Source organism: Paralichthys olivaceus, chromosome 12, assembly GCF_024713975.1.
Source record: "Paralichthys olivaceus isolate ysfri-2021 chromosome 12, ASM2471397v2, whole genome shotgun sequence".
Classification (NCBI taxonomy): domain Eukaryota; kingdom Metazoa; phylum Chordata; class Actinopteri; order Pleuronectiformes; family Paralichthyidae; genus Paralichthys; species Paralichthys olivaceus.
This window is the reverse complement of record NC_091104.1, coordinates 15,745,947-15,768,574: the sequence shown is the minus strand read 5'-3', so window position 1 is coordinate 15,768,574 and position 22,628 is coordinate 15,745,947. Positions and strand designations below refer to the sequence as shown.

The 22,628-nt window shown below is 40.2% G+C and overlaps 4 protein-coding genes across 6 annotated transcripts; 3 read left to right on the top strand and 1 right to left on the bottom strand.

The window, feature by feature from the left end:
• Positions 1 to 61: 61 nt before the first annotated feature.
• Positions 62 to 10,734, bottom strand: LOC109628114 (serine/threonine-protein kinase Nek9). Its single transcript, XM_020085039.2, has 23 exons — positions 9,779 to 10,734; positions 7,786 to 7,963; positions 7,307 to 7,362; positions 7,151 to 7,221; positions 6,963 to 7,068; positions 6,187 to 6,318; positions 5,981 to 6,091; positions 5,794 to 5,858; positions 5,619 to 5,669; positions 5,336 to 5,528; positions 5,108 to 5,252; positions 4,816 to 5,016; positions 4,623 to 4,669; positions 4,359 to 4,520; positions 3,896 to 4,004; positions 3,643 to 3,804; positions 3,261 to 3,428; positions 3,132 to 3,185; positions 2,820 to 3,004; positions 2,548 to 2,706; positions 2,344 to 2,448; positions 2,207 to 2,260; positions 62 to 2,127 (listed from the first exon to the last, which is right to left on the bottom strand). Exons 1-23 carry the CDS (start codon positions 9,962 to 9,964, stop codon positions 1,948 to 1,950), a joined length of 2,880 nt encoding a protein of 959 aa, XP_019940598.2. The 5' UTR covers positions 9,965 to 10,734; the 3' UTR covers positions 62 to 1,947.
• LOC109628116 (CD209 antigen-like) lies at positions 10,734 to 13,673 on the top strand. The gene is made up of 6 exons (XM_020085041.2): positions 10,734 to 11,342; positions 11,436 to 11,555; positions 12,098 to 12,361; positions 12,442 to 12,605; positions 12,868 to 13,007; positions 13,245 to 13,673. The coding sequence occupies exons 1-6, from the start codon at positions 11,264 to 11,266 to the stop codon at positions 13,390 to 13,392; spliced, it is 915 nt and encodes a 304-aa protein (XP_019940600.2). The 5' UTR covers positions 10,734 to 11,263; the 3' UTR covers positions 13,393 to 13,673.
• An 808-nt stretch (positions 13,674 to 14,481) lies between these two features.
• On the top strand, positions 14,482 to 17,285 carry LOC109628243 (CD209 antigen-like protein E). 2 transcript variants are annotated; one of them, XR_002202642.2, is made up of 7 exons: positions 14,482 to 14,727; positions 15,031 to 15,147; positions 15,470 to 15,565; positions 15,963 to 16,229; positions 16,317 to 16,483; positions 16,601 to 16,721; positions 16,799 to 17,285. XR_002202642.2 is itself a non-coding variant. In XM_020085259.2 (7 exons), exons 2-7 carry the CDS (start codon positions 15,072 to 15,074, stop codon positions 16,950 to 16,952), a joined length of 897 nt encoding a protein of 298 aa, XP_019940818.1. In that variant the 5' UTR covers positions 14,482 to 14,727; positions 15,031 to 15,071; the 3' UTR covers positions 16,953 to 17,285. The 2 variants fall into 2 exon arrangements, 1 of the variants encoding a protein (XP_019940818.1); XM_020085259.2 differs by having other exon boundaries at positions 16,585 to 16,721.
• Positions 17,286 to 18,568: 1,283 nt separating this feature from the next.
• LOC109628240 (C-type lectin-like) lies at positions 18,569 to 22,206 on the top strand. Of its 2 annotated transcripts, XM_020085256.2 has the most exons (6): positions 18,569 to 18,778; positions 19,026 to 19,133; positions 20,252 to 20,512; positions 20,630 to 20,793; positions 20,885 to 21,015; positions 21,814 to 22,206. In XM_020085256.2, the coding sequence occupies exons 1-6, from the start codon at positions 18,652 to 18,654 to the stop codon at positions 21,962 to 21,964; spliced, it is 942 nt and encodes a 313-aa protein (XP_019940815.1). In that variant the 5' UTR covers positions 18,569 to 18,651; the 3' UTR covers positions 21,965 to 22,206. The 2 variants fall into 2 exon arrangements, with proteins under 2 accessions (XP_019940815.1, XP_069391438.1); XM_069535337.1 differs by lacking the exon at positions 19,026 to 19,133 and having other exon boundaries at positions 18,574 to 18,778.
• The last annotated feature ends 422 nt before the right edge of the window (positions 22,207 to 22,628 follow it).

The following is a 22,628-nucleotide window of genomic DNA, read 5'->3' as shown; positions in this document are numbered from 1 at the left end:
AGATAGCGACAGTGTATTGTAGATAACACTGTTGGAAAATATTGACCATATACACGAAAAAGACAGCTGATAAGTTTTATTTATGGCTTTAACACAAGGCAACAATAGGACTGTGAGCAGAGGAGTGTTTGTTTATACAAGTGTTACATCTCCACAATATAAACCACATATTACATGCTGTCACACTGTATAATAAAGGCACAACATCGTCATACTGCTGCTCTAACTTTGGTTTCAATGGCTTGTAAGGCACACTCTGTATTTCACATAGCATTTTACTGCCAGTGTTATAAGGTTGACATCAGCTTGTAAGCTTTATTATGATGAAAAGGGTTTTTACATATAATTGCACACAATGAACAAAATCAGCAGATCTCAAATAAAAGCAAAAACATTTGCTTCCACATTTGCTTTTTTTTTTTTTCTTCACCTGACACATTTCAGGAAGTACCAAAGACGGATTAAATGGTTAAAAAAGTACAATAAAAAACAACAAAGAGCTGCAAGGTGATAAAAGCTTTAAAGACCATGTTGTCCACATTCCAAGTGTTCTTTCATGATGAAGATAAACCTACATGTGCTGCACCGCTGAGAATCCAAGAGTCAAAAACGGCAATAAAAGGAGTAACATACTTGTAAAAAAATTAATCAGTAGTTTCGTGTTTCACCCAAATGCTCTATGCTCTATTTATACTATAATAAAACATGCAAAATTCAAAAATGATATATTTGCATGAGATAAAAGCGATAGCTAACATGTCGGATAAACATGACAGTTTTAGAGGCTTTGTGTTGTTTTTTTATGACAGAGCATTGGAGCCATCTTGAAGAAAATAAAGTTCTGAGATTACGAGGAATAAAGTCTTAATTGTGAAGAAAAGATTCCAAATACTACGAGAATAATTTGAAAAGCGCTCGCTGGAGTTCCACTCCTTCTGGATCCAACATCTTGACAGCTGCCAATCGCAACGGTTTGTTGTGAGACTAAGAAACGGCAGCATCGCAGTCGACCAATACCAAACATTTCCTCCTCCACAAAAAAGCAATTTCTTCTTTTTATTAAGAATAGACCGAGTTTCTTGCACAATATTTCAAAGTCTTGATATATACTTGAAATAATGTGGCGCTGATGAGCCAAAAAACATCTTTATTTGTGGGCCTTAAACTAAAGTATAACTTAACAAGATGCTCCACATTCCTCAATTTAACACAGGACACAGGCCCAACTTCTGATCTCCCGCTCTTAAATGACACAAATTTTGAGTTTTCACTCATTAAATAACAAATTTATTCTTGTAAAAATTACAACTATTAATATTAATATTGTGATTTTGTTCTCATAATCTCAGATCCCCAGATGAAGTTAAAAGTGATATTTAAGAAAGCTGTATTTTCACATTGGAAGACTGTGCCAACATGAGTGTGGACAACATACTGGCTGCCAAGCTGAACAGCTGAAAGTAGAGAAAATATCAAACTTGGATGTGTGAGCAAATTGTTTACTATTTGCGTGAGCTGGTTTTGCCTGTTGGGTGATAAATATGTATATCTGAGGCAGTAAAGGACTGAAGCCTTGGTGCTGACGTCACTAACAATCAACACTAACACCACCGATACATTTACCTTCACATTGAAGAGAAACATCATCAGTGTATCTCTCGAGGGTGTCAAGGTCCAACGCCTCATGTTGAGTCCAGCCAACATTTCAGCCTGTGGAGAAACTTAGCGAGATCACTGCACCCATGTGAACACAAGTGTGCAAGTATTATACATGTACGTGCAAGCAAACATGTATACCGTGATGTAACCGTTGTGAGTGGGCACGAGGATGCGTCGTGAACTGCACCTCTGACCGAGCCTTCACTTTCCAACTAACCAGCTGTTTACTTAGTATGTGCTGTGAGTTGTGACACTTCTCCCATAATCTAGAAACCTGCGAGTTGAGGTTCACACGCTGGCCCCTGCAGATCTGCTCCCGTGGTTTGTGAATCCGCCTCCTCTTCCTCCTACATCCCCAGGCACACGATCGGGGCGAGGGTTTCCATTATTGTCCCTTCCCGCTTCCCGTAGAACTGAAGAATTGATTGCCGCCCAGAGCCTCTCGTTCTCCTTCTGCTGGTCATTGACCTAGAGATGAGAAGAATACACTGTGCTGATACTTATGCACATGGATTGAAGTTGTTCTGAAGAGGGAGGGAAGCTTCACCTGCTTCTCCAGCATCTGGATCCTCATCTCTTGACAAGCGACTGTCTCTCGCAGCTGCAAAATAAAGCGTTTGGTTTAACATCATGGAGTTGGTTTGTTCCTATTAGTTTAGGATTAGCACTGTGTAGGTCTGATACCTGTGTGACTTCTCTACCAGCACTGCAGCATACGCTCGATTCTCCTCTTCTGCAGACACGAGTCTCCTCCATTCCATTCATGTTATCACAGGTCATTCGTTTAGTCTGTGCAGACAAACGCAGAGGGAGACGTCAAGAGCGGACAGGAACAGGCAGAGATATTTTGAAGTTTTACTTTGAAACACTTAGCTATGTTGTCATTACCGAGAGGTCTTTCATACTGCTGACAGCTGCTGCTGCAGCCTTCAGCTCTTTAAGCTCCTCATAAGGTAGAGTGACGCTTTCTGAGATAGAAGAGAGCTGGTCAGGAGTGGACAGGTCAGAGCCTTTCGGTATCGGGATGACCTCTGCATCCTCAAGCTCCTGTTGGACGAGAACCTTGCTGAATTAAAGAACTGTGAGTCTCCACTTTGATGTTTCCATCCTATGATTCAAACTAAATGTTTATTTTACTTGGTGCTTTCATGAAAACAAACCTTTCTGAGCCAGAGTGGGCAGGAGCTGTCCCCAGTCTGACTTGTCATTGACATTATCGGGGTCTCAAAGAGGCACCCCTCTGTATTTGCCTCCCGTGTTCCTCCAAGACCCCTGTCGCGACACTCTGTCTCTCCAGGCTCTATGTCCAGATCAACTGTGGATGTAGACGCCTCCTGACCCAGTCCTTTATACATACATACATACACACACACACACACACACAATAATAATGCACAGGCAATGCAACTTGTTCTCCTGGCAAAGACAATAAATTAATAAACAGATGTTGGAAGAAAAGCATTTACAAGTACCAACTGATAGTCCACTGCTGTTGGAACGAATAGTCTTGGAGTTGAGCACTTTCTCTGCAAAGAGGAAAATGAGTTTATTAGACAGCTGGCTACTTGCTGCGGTAAACTGTGCGGGTCTTGATTACTAACCCATAATGATAATGGTGTGCCATCCACGACATGAGAGGTCCGGTACATGATGGAGGGAACCAAAGATGGGCCTTGGCATGGCAGGACAGACCTCTGAACCAAATCCCTTATCAGCGGGCATCCCAAGTCGCCCGTTTCCAGCGTTTCCCCATGCAAAGATTTGATTGTCTGAAAAAAATTATAAGCAAACAGTATCAAAGGTCTGCGCCTGTTCCAAACAAATAAGCCATCACATTTTATATGTTTATGCATATTCTATATATATATATATATATATATATATATATTTATATATATATATGTATGGAACCCGAAAGTCTGAGACCACTTTCACACAGATGTCATTACCATAAATGCAGTGCAGCAGTGCATGGGTTCTTACCCTCAGTGGCTGTAATGGTGAATCCATCTCCACAGGACACTTTATTCACTGTCTTCCCTCCAAAGGGCCCAAGAAGGACTTGGACCCCCTGGTGCTTCTTAAAGTCCTTCACACCCAGCTGTCCATACTTGTTGCAGCCAAAGGTCATCAGACGACCACGTTCTGTGAATCCAGAAATCATATGAAATAATGTTTCTGTGAAACTGTGGCAATTTTGGTGATTTGTAGAAATAAGGGCCTTTTCCCACAGTACCATCAATCGCAGCTGTATGGGTCTTCCCTGGAGCAATGACCTGGATCGTGAATCGCGACAGCTGCTTTACCAAGGTCAGCGTGGTGATGTACGGGGTGCCCTGGTAACCCTGGTGTGGGATAAGGAAGAGGAAGATATCTGAAGAATTAACACATCTGCATCAAGTTTTTAAATGAAGACAGTCCTTAGCACAATAGGCAATTTGTAGGGGATGAGTTTGATAAGAGCCTATTAAATGTCTGATGGCACTTATCAAACATGCCTTTTCTCTCACGCACCTGCTGCTTTTGATAGGCGTTTATCAAATGTCTGTTAGTGCTGCTAGGCAAATCGTTGGATCTGCAGTTTATTTAGTTGAAACCAAATAAAATCAAAAAGAACAGCACTTGCTGGGCTCTTCCTCCTCATCCCCCTCTGGTAAAAACGAACAAATCGCCTACTGCCTTTAAGTATTACCCAGTACCTCCCCGGGGTGGTTTTTGAGACCGGAGATTCCCTGGTTCAGACCCAGCTTGTTGTAGTCATTGTTTCCACATGCCAGGACTTTGCCAGTTTCGGTCAAATAGAAGGTTCCATTGCTGCCACATGACACTGAAGAGATGATGGCACCTTTAGGGATCTTGACCTGGGAAAACCAGAAAACACATTTAGAAATAAATAGCTACAAGTCAGAATATTTGATCAGATTTTGGAACTAGCTCCAGTAAGGCTAAAAATCTTAACTTACTTGCATTGGAGAAGCGAAATCATCCTCGCATTCCAGACCCAGTCGCCCTGCAGCAGGAAAATAGTAATTTTGACAAGGATCACTTGGCATGACCTTAAAGGGCCACTGTCTCCACCTGCTGGCTACAGTTATAACAGCAAAAAAAAACCTGGCAGAGGCTTAAAACAACAGTGCATGCAGAAATCCTGCGTACCATACTCTCCACAGCCCCAGGAGTAGACCTCCCCGCTCTGAGTCAGCACCACCACATGGTTGTCCCCACACGAAACCTGACGGACAGGCCGCTCCTCAAAAAACTCCAAAAGCACTGGCTCCAAACTCTCAACTCCCATCTCGCCCTCCACTCCAATGCAGCCATAATAGTCTGACCCAAACATGTACAATTGGTCCTCATCTGTAAAAACAGCAGTGAAAGGTCCATTAAAGAAAATGTGTTGGTTTTTTTTTACCCCCTCAAGTTTTCGCTGGAAGCTTTCTCCACTCACCGGTGACACAGGCAGTGAAGTCAGCCCCACACGCCACCTGTCGGATGGCCTTCCCCTGGAGCTTCTCCACCCTCTTAGGCTGCCGATATGAGGCCTGGTCTCCGTGCCCCAGCTGGCCCACCATCTTGCCTCCGCCTTGCACATTCTAAACAGAGTTGAGAAAGTTTTTATTGTTGTGAAGCACAAGAACAACCCGATCCATTGAATCTGTCCCAGGGTGATACTCACAGCCCAGGTGTACAAGTCCTTTTCCACTGTGACAACTGCAAAGTGGCTCTCTCCTGCACACACATGCTGGGCACTACTGCCTCCTTTAAATGTGTCCATTTTCTGGGGGGTGAACTTCCCTCCACCCCAGAAGTACACCTCCCTTGAACGTGTGGTCACCACGGCAACAGGGGTTTCGGTCACTGTACTCAGCCTACAGTGCGACCAGGAAAACAGATCAGATATGTGATACAAACTCAGAGACTTCACACTAAACAATATTAAACAAGTGTTAACAACTTACTTGGGTTTCTTCATTGCTGAATTCAACAGGGCTACTCGCTCTTCCAGCTCCCTGACAGAGAGTGAGGTTGTCATGAGTGTCGTGACTGTATATTCATTGCATCCAACAGAATATATACGATTTTGTTATTAAGACAATAAAAATAACTTTTTCATTTTTCTTTCATCCAACTTACTTTCGGCAGCAAGAGATGAACGGCTGGTCCAGAATCTGCTCAGATGTAGGCCTCTCTGCAGGATCCTTCGAGATGAAAAGAACACAGGAACGTTATTCTGATATTCTTCACAGAAGCCAGGTTGTTGATTAGCATGCACTATTATGTCTATTAGAGAGAACACCCTCTGATTACTCCCCTGACTTACTTGATCGAGGCACTCGTACACCAGCTTGATCAATGCAGACGAATAAACATCTGAGTTCACATCCATTGTCCAGTTGCCCTGGACTATTTTCACACAGAGGTTCAGAGGGTTCTGTATGGACACAAACAGATTTAGTTCATTCCGAGGAAACAAATCAAATTTCTCGGATTAATGCCAGAAAATCTATCTATTTCTAGCAAACTTACCGTTGCATCAAATGTTCTTGTAAGAGTCAAGACTTCAAAAAGAACGCAACCCATGGCCCAGATGTCTGATTTGAAGTTGTACTTTGCTCCCTGGCACAATTCAGGAGACATGTAATATGGAGTTCCCACACACTGGATTTACAGAGGGAGAAAAAGTGCAAAGAGGATGATTAGTATCTTGAGCTGATGTAGGAGCTATGCCATAAAACTGTCCAATGATGAGTACTTGCAAAGTAAATTCAGTCTGTGAACATTCACAGCCTGATACAGTCTGTGATCAACTCTACCAGGTAATGACAGAGTATTAACTGTACACTCACTCTTAGATATGTAAGATTTTAATGTCACTGTGATGAATTTAAGAACCTCACCTCAGCTTCCAAGTGGTGAAAAGTTATTTGCATGCTTTTCTCTGGATTTAATGTTCATGACAATCTCACAAAATAATATGGTAACACCTAAAATAAAAAGAGCATGCACACTAAACCACTTAATCTCCACCAATTTATTGATTGGCTGATAGAATCCGCGGATGAGCCTTTCAAATAAATATTGGTACTGGCATTTATGATTTCACAGAATAAACAATGCAAAGACGATGCGATTTATCTTGATATTTTACACAAAAAAGTTAATTTAAGTTCATAATATTTATGGTTGAACTGTAAAATAATGGAGTGCAGAGGGTATTGAAAACCACTGCGTAAGATTCATGTAATATTTACTACATCACAGCCTCCTGGATTAAGATGTTGGTGGGAAAAATCACAACTTACAGTCTCTGCCATTGAAAACTCAGAGTCGAGCTTCTTTGCGAGGCCATAGTCGCCGAGCTTGATGAGGTCAGTCTTTGTCAGGAAAATGTTCAGAGTTTTGATGTCCCTGTAAGAAAAATAAAACGGTTCCATTACCAAGATATAATCCTTGTTAGAAAGAAAAATAGAAAGTCATGTGAATATCTAACCTGTGTAATACACCAGCTTTGTGAATGTGGGCCACCGCTGAGGCAATTTGGTACAGGTACCATATGACCACCTAAGGAAACCCATTCAAAAAAATGGAAAAGGATATAACCATCTGCTTTGTGTGAAATAAACAGCCTGCAATGTTGCACTCGTACCTCTTCAGAGAAAAGTTTCCCCTTCTGCTGGTTGATTTTATCATACAGATTTCCTCCTGTGATGACAAGGACATTAAGCATTCAGTCACAGCTGAGCAGCATTCAAACCAATCTCAGTCAAATCTGCAGGGTAGACACTGACACTGTGTTTTTACCTCCCCCCAAGAGGTTGTGTTTCCTGTCCACTGGTTTGTTTTGTGACTCGGGGGAAGAAAGAACCAACTAAAATATGGCATAGACCTTGACTAAGGGGGCGGACCCAGGATTCTTACTTATCATTATGAGATAAGGCTTTTTTGTTTAATTCTCGTACATTTTCACCATAAGATCCTGATGAAAAAGGAACATTTAGGGGACTAATATCAATGAGTGTGTGCAGATACAAATAACAATCCGGATCTAGTTGATTGAAATGCGGTTTCATTAGTGTTAGGCCTTGTCGGATGTACACGCTCCACTAAGTTCCTGTCCAATCTTACCATTGCAGTACTCCAACTCAATGAGCAGAGTGTTTTTATCGATGAAGTGATTGAAATAGGCGATGATGTTGTTGTGCTCCAGGATGGAGAGGATGCTGATTTCGTTCATGACATCTCTGCTCTCCTTCTCTGAGAGCGAGTTCAGTTCCACCTCCTTCCATACCACCAGAGAGTTGTCCTAGGGAAGCCAGAGGGGACATTTTTCTAATGAGTTCACAATAGGTTTGCTGGAGGTAGAGGGTCAAACAAACAGACTGCAAACCCCTGTGCAGGCAGGATAAAGCAGAGAAGGCGGGGGAGAGTCATTTATCTTCCTCACACTCAAGAATTTCTCACAGGGGTATGGAAACAGCAGAGCAGGGAGCAAATCAGGTTGCCAGACACAGGGTGTACAGTCAATCACAATGACACACTCAGAAAAAAAAACATTTAGCACAATTGGATAGACTTTCTTGTAGATGATTAATTGATTGATTCTTGTTATTTTTTATCCCATTATTTAGAAAAAGGAAAGAATGAAACCAGACTGACAGCATCAATAACACGACTAAAAAAATAAAACATCCTCAGGTTTTCCCAAGACTTAGAGACAAAGGTGGTCAATATATAAGCATTAAAATTTAACGACCATTCTATCCATCACCACCAGGGCAAATATGTATGTTTTCAAGGTGAGAAGAGGTTCTCATTATTTCTAAAAGGGAGACCCAATGTTTGTCCATGAAAATCTTTCCTTGACATGTTGTTGTTGTCGGTACATTGAAGATACATGTCTTCGTCGGGCTAGACGATTCTATCAATGGATATACCAATTTGTTAAGAATTTTCAAAGCTTTGTTTGAAGTACAAAATGTTCTTGTACATGGAACAATTTTCAAAATATATTTAAAGATTGGTGGCTTTGCTTTTCCACCTATGCAGGGGCAGGTTCAGGGGTGGGGCCAGAGGGCACTGGCCCCTGAAGTACCCCTCTCCTTTTTAAAAAGAACAAAAACTTGGCACACAAAATTGGAATTTGTTAAGAATCTTCATTTTGTATGATTTTTTGAAGTACACAATATGCTTGAACAAGAACCAGTTTCTAAAATATATTCAACAATGTGTTGTTTTGCTCAAAGCTATACAGCAGTAAACAAGGAATGACTTAAATGTGCACCTTACTGAATCCTGAATTGTAATGGATGTTGGGCATGTTAATGGCCCCTTAAGCAGTTTTTCAGACATGAACGGGACTTTGTATTTTCTCCAGACTTTATCTACCTTGCCTCCTAGTATAATGTCTGTAAGGATCCAGGCAATCTGTGAATCCAGCAGGGGATCCCCGCTGGATTCACCGCAAGTGAGTGGGAGGGTTGATCACACTTCTCACACGCGACAGACGCAAATATCTCATGACATGACCTCCGGATATAATTCAGAGAATTGGCTACAGAGTTTACCCAAAGTCTGCCTGTCACATTCACAACTCAGTGGAAGGTTTTCTGCACAGACGCGTTCACAACAGCATCAAATCCTCTGCATTATTATCGATGGTGCTTTAACGAGGGACATACAAAAAACTAAAAGAAAACAATTAGCTCCTGGTGAAAAAGAGTTGTCAACGGTGTCGGCATGCTGTAAACATGAGCATAAGATCTCCACAGTGGAGTTAAAAAGTCACTTCCTGCCTCTGCCTGCTGCACCCCTCTGCTCCACCTCCTACCTGAATAATGTGGAGGATTTCATGCTGTTGTGAACGTGTCTGTGCAGAGAACCTGCTGCTGTGTTGTGCATGTGTGAAAGACAAACTCTGGGTAAACTCTGAAGCCAATTCTCTGGATTTTACCCGGAGGTCGCCCGAAAGTAGTGGCCCCTTTCTGGCCCCTGGTTAAGAAAAATCCTAGATCCGCCACTGGCCCTACGGCGTCACGCTTAACAACAAAGTTTTCATGGAGGACAGTGAGTCCCCCCCCCCCCCCAGCAGCCTGAGCTGGGGGCTTAAACCCAAACGTACCTCGGTCCTCCGGTACAGAGTGGCCTCTCCGAACGCCCCTCTCCCGAGGATCCGGATGGGGATGTAGTGCAGCTTCTCCTCCTCGCCATTAAACGTGCAGGACGCGGATCGCTCGCTGACCACGGACCCGCTGCCCAGGTCCGAATTCAGCGAGTCCAAGTGTCTCTCGTAGTCCTCCAGTGACATTTCTGTTGGGGGACTCGTGATGGAAATAAACCCTGAGGACAGGCCTTAGCGACAGCTCCGTGAGAAAGAAGCGCTGCACAACCGCACACACCCGCCGGACATGTTACCTGCGTCACCGGGAGAAGAGGAGCCGTCTCAACACGACCTCAGACACACGCGTCACAGCCACGTCCAAGTGATCAGAGAGGAAAACACGAGAAACGTGTCCAACTTCTGAACTTACTCTGGCGTCAAGAGTCACACCGCAGACATTACAACGTAAGACAGCTTTTAGGGTTTTCACAATAAAGAGATAATGGCGATTGGCGTGCTGGGGTGCATTTTACGCTGAAATCCACTGGAGCGGATTTCCTGTGACGTGTAGCTCTCCTGTCAGCTTGACTAATAGAAAGTAGCGCATCGCCTTCACTGACAAACAAGCCGCCATCCTGTCGCTCAAACCCGGAAACTTTCAATTGCACCGCTGGATTCAAGTGACTGGAATAAAATAAATCAGCATCACACTCACTGCTGGTATCTAGAAGTCTCAGTTCACATATTTAAATCTCAAGTCATTTTTTTATTTGCTATTTCACTTGACACTTCAGTCATATTTTATAATAGTTTATGAGTTGTGGATAAAATGAGATAGTATAAAATAAGATAAGGTAATCCTTCATTTGACTAATTTAGGGAAATTTACTATGTAAAAGCAGCAAAAAGGAAATAGTGAAATACACACCCAGTAAAAGTTAAGATAATGAATACGTTTTTCAGTAGCAATTTTAAAAGTCAAATAATTAATTCCCATAACATTACAGGACACTTCTTTTTATAATAGATTGTGTGTTGTGGGTAAAATAAGATAAGATAAGATAAACCTTTTATTTGTTTAATTTAGGGAAATTTACTATATAAAAGCAGCAAAAAGGAAATAGTGAAATACACACTCAGTAAAGATTAAGGTAATAAATGAGTTTAGAAAACTGTATAAATACTGGGAACTATAAAATACAAAAATGTACAATGTTAACAAAATATTCAAACAAAACAGTATTGCACATTAATGATATTGAAATTTCACATAAAACAATGAACATTCCAACCTGAAATATGATAGGAATATTTTCAAATTTAGACATGATTTTTTTTACATTATATCGGAGTACTTATTACATTTTAAATACAACAAATAAAGAATCTCTCTACTTAGTTTTGCCCCCCCCCCCCCCCACACACAGTTTTGATGTAATATTGACAGAGTAGCTGCCTCACACAGATAAAAGGTAGCTTGCTTGGGTGGTTCCTGAGTAAAAGACCATGGCGTATCCAGAGATGGATTCAAATGAAGACGACAGCACAGGAAGAAAATCATCTCACCGTAACAAGAGAAGTAAAGGTCGGCATGTGTTTTTTTAAAAACCTCCCTCCTAAAGCTTTTACTAAACCTACTGTTTACTTTGAGGGGACCTGAACCTGTGTGTTTGTTCAGGATCTGTGTCCACGGTCAGAGTCGGATCCAGAAGTGTTCCACTTTATCCTCTGGTGATCGTGTGCTTAGGAGTACTGAACACGATTCTACTGTTAACGGCTGTTGTTATTGGGATTTGCTGTGAGTATGATTTTTCCAAGGAAGGTGTTGATTCATGCTTCATTCATTTAGAATCAGTTTAGCTTATCAAGTTTTTATCCCTCACTACATTTATCCTTTCTCAACAACATAACATGAATTGGTAATATATGTGACTAGAATTATCAGCCTGCAGTTGTATCCGCCCAGCTGGGGCAGTTTCTGTCAACATGAGACTCATGGACTAACTAGTTCGAGGTGAAGATCAAAAAAGGGATTCAAGTGGTCACCCTGACCTTTGACCTTCCACCACCAAAATCAGTTACAGTTAGTCGCTCAAAGTGAACATTTGTAACAAATTGGGAGAAAAATTTCCGCAAGGTTTTCCATGTTTTTTTTTTGTAAGGTCACAGACAAACTTGAGCTTTGACCACCAAATCTAACCAGTTTTTCATTCTTGAGTCCAAATGAATGTTGCCAAATTTCAAGAAATTCCCTCCAGCCGTTCTTGAGAGACCGTGTTCACAAGAATGGGATGACAACAACCTAAAAAAACCCCAAGATTTTGATTTTTTTGATCACAGGTGGCAAAGTCGATGAGGGGTCAGCTCCAGAACAAATAACAGCATCCACACTCATCTTAGAGGTGAAGCAACTTCAGATAATTCAGAGTGGAGCTGTCCAGGCTCAAAAGGAGTCCGAGGAAGGACTAGAAAGAGAACGCATGACCAACGAGAAACTTCAACAACAGATAGAACAAAGCAAGACCCTCAGTGACGCCATCCAGAGGCAGCTTGAGGCACTAGAAGTGGAGAAAGCAACACTAGTATCCTCATCGTCTGATATCAGTGAGAGACATTTTGAGTAAATTTTGGAGTCAAGCCCTCTCTTCATCTTGTGCCTTCAGCAAGTTTTCTTCTTTCAACAGGTCTAAACTGCGGACGATGCCCCTCTAGATGGTTTTATTTAAATGAATCATGCTACTTCCATTCTCAATCAGAATACAATGCCTTAAAGAACTGGGCAGACAGCAGAGAGGACTGTATCCGCCGTGGGGGCGATCTTGTTGTGATTGAAGACTGGGCAGAGCAGGTGGGTCCAGTATGCTGTAAACCAGACAGGCTGTGATTTTCAGTTTTATGGATATTTTATATAAAATAAAAAATTCAGGCACATTTAGAGGACTGATATCTGGAAGTGGCTTTATTCAATTTAAGAGGATGTTGAGCTATGGCATTGGTACGTGGTGGGTGCCATTCTAGCTTGCACTCTATTACACAGGTTATTGTGTTTTTTATGTTGTACTCACTGTAGATTTAAGATAAGAATTCAGACTTCACCTCTGTTGACACAGGTAACTCTCTATGAGCACCTACCAAAACGTACAATCCAACAAGAGTGGTTGCTGTCGGGTCCGGGAATTTGGATTGGCTTTACTCGTGAAGCAGGGGACACTTGGATGTGGGTGAATAATGCGACGCTGCTGGATGAGGGGTAAGCACTTTAAGTGTTTGTCACTTTCAAAACATCGTAACCATGAACGATCACAAACCTCTCAGTCTAAGATTCTGAAGGAAGCACATCAAATATATGTGATAAAAGGAATTTTCAGTTGTTACGTGCTTATGACTGATACTTACAACTGTTCCAACTCAAGTTATTTCATTATCAACATTAGCAGCAGCAAAAAATATGCCTATGGTAAAAGATATAACTTGAGGCTCGCTTTAGGTTCTGGATACATGGGGAGCCAAACAACCAAGGACCACATGGTGAGAGGTGTGGAGCCATAATGAACATTATCAACTATAAAAATTCGTGGTTTGACGGATATTGCCTAAGCAACAAGGAATGGTTATGTGAAATGAGACCCAGCTAGCTGTGGAGTGCATGAGGGAGGCTCGGACAAATCATCACGTGTGGAGAAAAGTTCACCTTCACAGCCGAATGCTTTGTTTGTTTGTTTGTTTATTAGCTCATCAGTATACATTGATCATAAACAACAAAGATTAGAACTTGTAATGTGGCATCACAGTTGTGAGAAAATGTAGACACAAAGTCAATGATGGATTCAGCATTCAACTCCTTTGATCTGATCTTAAATTATTACTGGTTGTTTTAGAAATCACATTTAATTACAATAAATTCTGTGATGATTGAGATGTGGGTAGTTTCTTTTTTAAAATTTTATATACATTTGTATAGACAACATAAATAAGCATATTAATTATATTATATTGGTTTCTCAGTACCACTCAGCATTAAACAAGGACATATGAACATTACTAAGGGTTTTCTCTGTGTATTGAGAGGTCAGTCATTGAAAAAAAAGGTATAGATACAGACACAGATAATTAATTTTGTTTGCACTAGAGCTAAGATTAAACCAATGACCTTTTGCACATACATTACAACAATAACTCATAAGATCAGAGTGGAGTGGAGGAAGTTCTCAAACATTTTAATTGAGTGAAAATAATGCATACATACATAAAATACAGAATACATAAAATTAAAAGCACCAAACTCACATTCCTACTTTAATTCAAATATAAGTAAAGCATTGAAAGTACAGTATTTGCAAGTGTAGCAATTGTTATAACTGAGCCTGGTTCACGTTGCCAGATCCTGGTACAGCATCCAAGAGCAGAGTGGTCAAAGTGATAAAAGATCTTTAAAGCAGCACCAATCGTATCTTGATCAACACTGAAAACACTTAGTCTTCAAAGAAGACACAAAGCACTGATGTGATATAAAGGTTGGTTACCAGGGTGCATGGTTGAGATGTGACTGGGCCAACAACTGTTGTTGCTCCGAATTCTTATCACAGAATCAGGAAGCTGTGGCTGAGAGAAAGTCACTCTTATGACATCTGAGCTACCGCCAAAAAAATGCATGTGAAACATTTTGTAAACATGGTGAAATATCCAACATCAGCAGAAACACACATTCCTCATTTTGTAGCAGGGTTGCCAGCTTCATGCAGCTCTCTTACAGGAGGTTCTGGCACAGTTGTGTAAAATGATTTGAGAAAAAGCAGCCTGTGTGATAACTGGCCTGAGAGAAGATTTACTTTCCACGAAAAAAAAAAAATCTATGGAACCAAAATTTCACATGACTCGAATCTAAAACCTTGATATCAACCCAATGACAAAGAGTATGACAGGATTGAAAATGAACTGTTCACTTCTCGCAGATATCTGTGATCTCAACAGTAAGTACGATATCTCCAGCAGTGCACTGAACAGATAAGTGATGAAATATAATACAGGAACGTTGAAATATCGTCATTCCTAAAAACACTGGGGCAAACCCATATTCACTCAAAATTCATATACTTTCATTATTTATTGTCAACTTAAGTTTAAGTATCAGTACATTTAGAGAAAATAATCCTGAATTTAAATGAATGTGTTGCATTATTGTCCAATTATCCAAGTCCATATAACGCAAGCCATCTGCAAGCCAACAGCTCTCACATTCAAAGCCACTGCACTTCTTGTGGATATAAAAGCAGCAGTGAATGGATAAACGGGCAGTTCCTGCAACACTGCAGTCATGGTGAGTCTGCAGAGAAGAGCAAACAACGGGGCAGACCAAGGTTTCAGCATAGGCTATGGCTTATTTGGACGAGGTAACATTTTTTATCAAGTTTTTGTACTTTTGATTTTGATTTAATTTATTCTTATCAGGCCTTAATGATGTAGATTTCACCGTGTCTGAATTGGTTTAATTTACAGTTCAAGATTATAATGAGGACCTTTTTGGAGGAAAGTCTTCTTGCTATAGAATTGTTCAGATGTTTTTTTTCAATTTATAGATACAATCACAATTCCAAAAGTTTCAAATACATTTTTATAATATTTGCATGTTTTGATAACAGTGGGAGATAAATAGGGAAATACTAGTTAAGAATCTTAAGTAATTACATTCCATTTCATTTTCCTGACTCACAGCTGGATCCACTTGTCCCAACATTCGACTGGTGATACTGTGTCTGGGACTTCTGAATGCTGTTCTGCTGATAGTTGCTGTTGTGATTGGGATAAACTGTGAGTATGACAGTTATCAAAACATTTTTTTTTCCATTTTTTGATGGAATTTCACTCTAAATACTGTGGAATTGTTATAGATTCAGAGATTTTAAAATCAGAATCAGAAATACTTTATTGGGTTTAATTACACTCGCTCCCACCAAGAATAGAACATTGTAAAGACCAGGACAAGAGCAATCAATAGAAATACAAAATCTAGCTAAAAGTATACATTAAACTGTGCATATACATGTACAATACAATCAAAGAAAAGTACTACTTTCATGATTCATTCATGATGGAACATTTTTTATATTCGCTCATAATTTTGTCAATTTGTCTCCCAGTGAAAAGCTCAGTTTCCACCAACAGTCATTTAGCAAAAAGACACTTGTCTGTGTTTCAACCTCTTCAGGTGCCAAAGTTAAAGGGAGCTCCTCTGAGGTGATCCACTCAGCTGCAACACAGCTCATCAGCGAGCTGAAGGATCTCAGGAGCAACCACAGCGACATGCTGGAGGCCACAGAGGAGGCCAAGGAGGAGTTAAGGAGTGCCATCAAAAACTACACACGTGTAAAGGCGACAACTGAGCAGCTTGCGGCCATCAATAAGGGTTATCAGAGACAGATAGAGACCCTACGATTGGAGAAGAAAAGTCTGCAGTCTAATATATCACTTTTAGGTGAGTTTGTTATAGCCCATAAAAAACACTCTGCAGGCTGTAAAAAACAGGAAATCATCTGACGTGAAATCTTTTTGCTCCCGCAAGAGGGAACCTGTGGTAGATGTCTCCCAAACTGGGCTCTTCACAACTCCTCCTGCTATTATTTTTCTTGCCTCAAATCCCCTTCTGTCAAAAAGACCTGGCATGAGAGCAGAGAGGACTGTATTAGTCGAGGAGCCGACCTGGTTGTGATTGACAACCAGAAGGAGCAGGTGAGCTGTAAACAAACAAGGAAGAGACAGGATGTAAAGAATATTAAAATGTTGACCATCAGACCCTTCAAAAACCGTTAAAATCTTTTTTCTACACACAGGAATTTGTGACTGAAGGCATCAAAAGTTTTTTCAGCCCCAGGGGCGGCTGGACGAGGGGATCGTGGATCGGCATCACTGACATAGAGAAAGAGGGGACATGGGTCTGGCTTAATAATGTCACTGAGGTGGAAAAACGGTGAGCGCTATTCACAGTACTCAACAGTATTGATGAAACAAACTAGACATCTTGTGTTTTTCAATGATTTCTCTAAGGTACTGGATGGATGGAGAACCAAACAACCACGGAGTTCAGGGAGAGAATTGTGTTTGTATTATTTACAGTTCCAAGAATCCCTGGAAAACCTGGTTTGATGCAAAATGCGATGAACATGAGGTACACTGGATATGTGAAATGCCATCAAAGTAGTCTCTCTACACATTAAGATGTGTGCTATGTCTCTGGGCATTTTGTTTTCATCTCTATACTCTTATACTGTTTAGATCTTTATATTTTCCTTGCGTTAACATTGCATGTTTACTTATAACTTGACTGATTCCAATCATGTTCTGCTCAAGATTATATTCTACCAGAAAAAAAAACTATGTCAGAAGAGCAAAATATTGGGAAACAACATACTAACAATAGCAGGGCAACATATATATATATATATTGACAACATTAAAGAAGGGCTGCATGTGTGATATGATCCATGATACATTTCACCATGTTTCTGTAAATTCAATAAATATATTATCTCCATGCTGCCAGTCTGAGTCTGAGGTTTATTTTAAGTGCCTGACTGTGCATTTGTGGCTCTTACATGTCATGATTCGTGCATAGGTGCTAAAAGATGTAAGTGTTAGATTAGCTTTGGACTTCTGGAATCCTGTGCATGGGACTGATGCTGATCACTGCTGTTGACATAGAGTTAACTGTGCATGTGACAGTTGACAAAAAATATTTCAATTCCCTTTTCTGAGTAGTTTCACTTTAAATAACAAAGCAGAACTTACCCAACACATAGAACAGAAAGGTTCCTGGTTCAAAACCTGGTTAGTCTGGCTCTGTCTGTGTGGAGCTTGCAAGCATGCCTATGTGGGTTATCTTGAGGCACTCCATCTTCCTCCCACTGTCCAAAGACATGCAGGTTGGAGTTGGGTTAAGTGGAGACGCTAAATTGACAGTAGGTATGTTGGCCTTGTGATACGCTGGCGACCTGTCCAGGGTGTACCCCGCCTCTTGCCCATAGCCAGTTGAGACTGGCTCCAGCTCCCCCTGCGATCCTCAAAGGAGCGATCAATAAAATGTAAGATGTGCGTATCACATTCTCTCTTTGTTTGTGTTGCCTTCATGAACTATAAAGAGCAAACTGCTGCATGTAGATCCTCACTGAGAAGAAGGAAGTGCATGATAAATATGAAATTGCATTCAAATAAGAAGCGCTGCATAAAAGTAACAATATTCAGCATGACAGCAGGGAACAATTTTAGGAATTCAACACATTAACTTGAACAGGGACATGAGGAAAGGGTTTATGAGTTCCATACTATAGCCTTTAATCTGATGTAATCTTAGTGACATACATACTCACTGCCTGGATGTTTTGGGATTACTGGAGAAATGTACAAATATGAAAACTGTATTAAACCGGAGCCTCGTGCTGTGTTAATAAAATGTTACGTTATTCTATAAGGTAATTTGATTCAATAAAAATCAATTTAGCAACAAGTATGTCAGCAAGATGTAAGATGAATTAATGAAGTTCTTATAACTGGATTTCGAAACTGAGACCTGAGGCCTTAAAACCATGAAAGAAACCATAACCCACCTTAGAACCTTCATCATGTACATTATATATTCACATTCCCCCAAAGAATGACAGTTAATCAAATTACTACAAACTGAGGAGAGGTTTGTTGAAGAGATTCAGTATTATTCAGTACAACGTCTACTTTGGTTTTTCCCATAGATTATTTCACAATAAAAAATTATATCCTTCATCAAGTTTCACTTCTCTCATTGCATAACATCGAGTTCAAAACAATTTAATATTGATGAACTCAGCATTGGCAGCATCCTGACAAAATCTCCCTCCCAAAGGACAGTTCTCGTTTACGCTGTCAGGATGGAGGTGATAGAAAACTCGGGCCGTGAATTCGATTGCGAATTCGAGGCACCGATTTATCAAGAGGACATGCATGATGAGGACGAATGTCCCCCTCAACCCAATTCAAATGAAAATAGGCAACAAGGTAGAGTAAGTTATTATTGACATAAAGATTTTTCTGATTCTATATGAATATAAATATATACAACATGTTGAAATTAAAAATGTGGTGAATGGTTTGAATAGTTCTAACAGTTTATTACTATAATTAGTCTAAATGATAACGTAAGTATGGAATCTCAAAATGAATGTTTTTAGAATCACTTTGATGATAGTGTATTGTTAGTATAGAGTTTTTGGATTTATGAATTGCATTCATTATCTCTGTCTAGTGTTTATGTTCAACATGACACCTGGAAGACATGACAGACTGGCTGCACTGAGCCTGGTGATACTCGCTGCTGTTCTACTGATAGTTGATATCAGCCTTGGAGAGCACTGTGAGTCAGTGTTTGTGAATCTTTTGTATATTGTGTATTTGTCAGATCTGAGAAGCAAAAAAGAGAAAAGGTTTTCTATTAAAACTAATAATATTATAATAAATAATAATCTTACTCCTGTTAAATAACTCATCAATTAATCAAATAATCTTAGCAAGCCAACTTTTTGAACAGTTCTGCTTGAAAAAATACTTTGATTGGCCCATTTAAATAATTGGCAAGTTTCCTGGTGATCAACTAATTAATTGATGAACAAATTGTTTTCTACTCTACCTTTGATGAAACAGAAATATAGACTTTTCTAATGATTGATATATTATATAGTGTATGAATAAATATACATTAGTCAACTTGATAACTTTCACAAGGGGTTGTTTGTGTGTGTGTGTGTGTGTGTGTGTGTGTGATATAACTTGTTCAAAATAACTAAACAATGTTACACATGGACCGATTTTTATCAATATCAGTGTGAAGATTATTTGGTATATCACCAGATGATACATTTTTGGAGGACATCTACAATAGAGAACTGTATGCTTGCACAGTTAAAGCTGTATCTACCAATTTTATTCTGAACCCTGCCCACCTACTTAATTCAGCAAAATGTTTATGGATGTATTTAACAGCCACTAATGTGGGTATAGGGAGAGAATGGGAGAGTGAAGCAAAGATTCCATTCAGTTTCAACTATTCAAAATAAACTGTGGATTACGCAATTTGGTCAGCAGCTATAATATGGGGCTCAACAGCACAAATTCTCTATCTGCACACACAGCTCTCTGTCTTATATGGGAAGGGGTCTGGCAGAGACGGGATCGCAGAATTGACAAATTGTTAAAGGTGCTAGTTTTTAGGGGACAACGCCCTCCCCCTAAAGCCTTTATATAGGTTATTAAAACTAAACACCTAGGGACAGGGTGATCTGCTCATGTGCCCATGCTTGAACTTTTAGCCCATGACATTTATAGGATTTAAAATTTTAATAATCAAATTCTAATAATCTCCTGTGGTGTTTTAGCTGAGTTTTTGCCAAAGTCCATCATGGAGAAAAATGAGAGAGAGCAATGGAAAAAAGAGAATGAAACACTTTTAACACATCTTGTCTTCAACACTTCCAGACAGCAACCTTAAAGATACCCACCTCACAGCTGATGATGCAGAACGCATTGAAATCGAGTTGAAGGGACTTCACGATACTTACAAGACTGCGATCAAGACCATGAAGGACACCAGGCACGAGCTGGACAAAGAGATGACTCGTCAGACACCATCCAACTGGGAGCTTGAACACCAGCAAAAAAGAAAGAGTGACAATGAGGAACAGATTGATCAAATGACAGTGGCCATCGCATCAATGAAATTCCAGTTACCAATTCTTCGTGAGCTGCTTCTTTTTTCGTTGCTAATATTGTATATCTTCAATAATATCTTTTTTTGTTTGTTTTTTGCGTTTATATGTTAGAGTTATTCACTGTTATTTTCTCTGGAAACTGCAGGTGAGAGCTGCAGACTCTGTCCGACCGGATGGGTTTTGATGAACTCAGTATGTTATTACTTTGCCTTCTCCAACGTTGATGGAACCAAAACCTGGAAAAGAGCCAGAAATTTCTGCCAGGATGATGGTGGCGATCTTGTGATCATGGACAGCAAAGACAAAGTGGTTCGTTATTATTTCTTTGCAAATATAAAAATGACAATAAGAAAGAAATATATGTTTCTTGTAAATTCTGTTTATGTTTCTCATTTGTTAGAATTTAACTGTAAATGCCCTGCGGAATTATTACACGGACTCTACATCCCCCAGTTCCTTCTGGATTGGACTGAATTATATCCACGAGGAAGAGACTTGGAAATGGTTGAATGGAACATCACTGGCTGAAGGGTAAATGTTAAATATGTTAAATAAATAGTAAAACATTGTGGGATATTTAAAATATAACGTCCCACAGCTGGGTTTATTTCTGGAAGCCACCAGCCAATTCCTACTACTTGATATTGTTCTCCTGCATGATTGGTTGGCAGAAGAAAGGCTTGTATTTTAACTGCTAGACCTTAAACACACACAACATAATGAATCTGAACTGTCTGTTGCCACAAAATAGCCCTAAAAGAAATATTATCAAGTTGTTTTACTACAGATGATTGGCCACCAAGAAGACTGGGAAAAACTAAAAGCATCAGAGTGGAGATGCCCACCCTACATACATGTTGTATATATCCCAATCAGGCAGTGCTAACTTTTTTATATTGTTATAATGCCATTTTCTAATGACATCATCAAGATGCTGCAAACGTTCATGCACAAATGACAGAATGTTCTGTGCTTGTGGACACAAAGCAAATACAATGGGCTTTATTTTCACATTTTAAGTGTATCATTTAAAGCGTGTGGCCCCCGCTTATGAAGGTGCATGTTACTATGTTAATAATGCATCCATAAAATAACGGTGAAATAATCACCGCTGACGTCAGTTGGTCTAAAGCACATTCACTTACCACTGTCTCACATAACAATTTGCCAACCTTGACCTGAGCTCATTCTAAGAGGTGGGGTCAGGACCGCTGGGTGGAAAATGAGATGAAACTAGCAAAGAGAAACTGTGCAAGGCTCGGCACCACTTTGCACCAGGTGTCAGATTCGGCCCTGTGCCTCTGTGGACTAACCTATGGTTTTCTGCAGATACTGGGATGATGGCGAGCCAACTGTTTCCGGCACGGATGCCTGTGCAAATGTGTATCCCAAACAAAACTTCTTCAAGAGTTGGAGCAGCACTTTATGTAACGAAAAAAAGAAATGGATTTGTGAAAAAGCACCAATCATTATCAGTTAAAAGTGTGTTTATGTTGGACTGGCATGCAAGGTTAAATTTTTGCATAAAAGGTTAACTCCACTTTTACTGACATCTTCTGTCTCTGTAACAGTCTTTATCAAATCACTGCTTTGGTCATGCACAATGATTGAAGTACTCAGGGCCCCGGAACCAATGGGGGTCATGTCCTTAAGATTTATCAGCATTATCCTTTTTAAGGTGTTGAGCACCTTTATTTTAAAATAAAAGTTATTTTGAGACTGTCACGTGGTTATGAAATTGTTTCAATGTTTTGTAAATCATGTGATGTCATAACGTATCATGGCCTTAATTGTGCAAAGACTGTATCTGACTCTTCTTTTCCTGGTAACATGTCAGAATAATGATTACAATTTCAAAGTGATATGTGCTGTGTGGTGGTAGCATGTCCTTGGGCACATGTGGAGCACAATTTGCATGTACGGGTAGCGGCCTGTGGCAAGACTGATATTTTACTGTCATCTAACTCTTATCCAGATACACAAATGCATTCTGACCAGGGTTCAAACACACACACACACACACACACTCAAACACACACACACACACACACAGATAGACGGCTTATCACTGGAACAAGCAGGAGACAAACAGATCAATCGTGACCACTTTCATCAGTTAACCGGAGAACTCACAGTCGTGGTCA

Bases quoted from the DNA above. Each gene is read 5' to 3' on its own strand.
- LOC109628114 (XM_020085039.2), bottom strand. From the start codon at position 9,964: ATGTCACTGGAGGACTACGAGAGACACTTGGACTCGCTGAATTCGGAC. The intron at 5,529-5,618 runs GTAAGTTGTTAA...GTCGCACTGTAG, and splicing joins TCAGCAATGAAGAAACCCAA to GCTGAGTACAGTGACCGAAA. The intron at 2,707-2,819 runs GTTTGTTTTCAT...CTCGTCCAACAG, and splicing joins GCCCACTCTGGCTCAGAAAG to GAGCTTGAGGATGCAGAGGT.
- LOC109628240 (XM_020085256.2), top strand. From the start codon at position 18,652: ATGGAGGTGATAGAAAACTCGGGCCGTGAATTCGATTGCGAATTCGAG. The intron at 18,779-19,025 runs GTAGAGTAAGTT...ATCTCTGTCTAG, and splicing joins AAATGAAAATAGGCAACAAG to TGTTTATGTTCAACATGACA. The intron at 19,134-20,251 runs GTGAGTCAGTGT...CAACACTTCCAG, and splicing joins TATCAGCCTTGGAGAGCACT to ACAGCAACCTTAAAGATACC.
- LOC109628243 (XM_020085259.2), top strand. From the start codon at position 15,072: ATGGTGAGTCTGCAGAGAAGAGCAAACAACGGGGCAGACCAAGGTTTC. The intron at 16,230-16,316 runs GTGAGTTTGTTA...TGCTCCCGCAAG, and splicing joins GTCTAATATATCACTTTTAG to AGGGAACCTGTGGTAGATGT. The intron at 16,484-16,584 runs GTGAGCTGTAAA...TTCTACACACAG, and splicing joins TTGACAACCAGAAGGAGCAG to GAATTTGTGACTGAAGGCAT.
- LOC109628116 (XM_020085041.2), top strand. From the start codon at position 11,264: ATGGCGTATCCAGAGATGGATTCAAATGAAGACGACAGCACAGGAAGA. The intron at 12,362-12,441 runs GTGAGAGACATT...TTCTTTCAACAG, and splicing joins ATCCTCATCGTCTGATATCA to GTCTAAACTGCGGACGATGC. The intron at 12,606-12,867 runs GTGGGTCCAGTA...CTGTTGACACAG, and splicing joins TTGAAGACTGGGCAGAGCAG to GTAACTCTCTATGAGCACCT.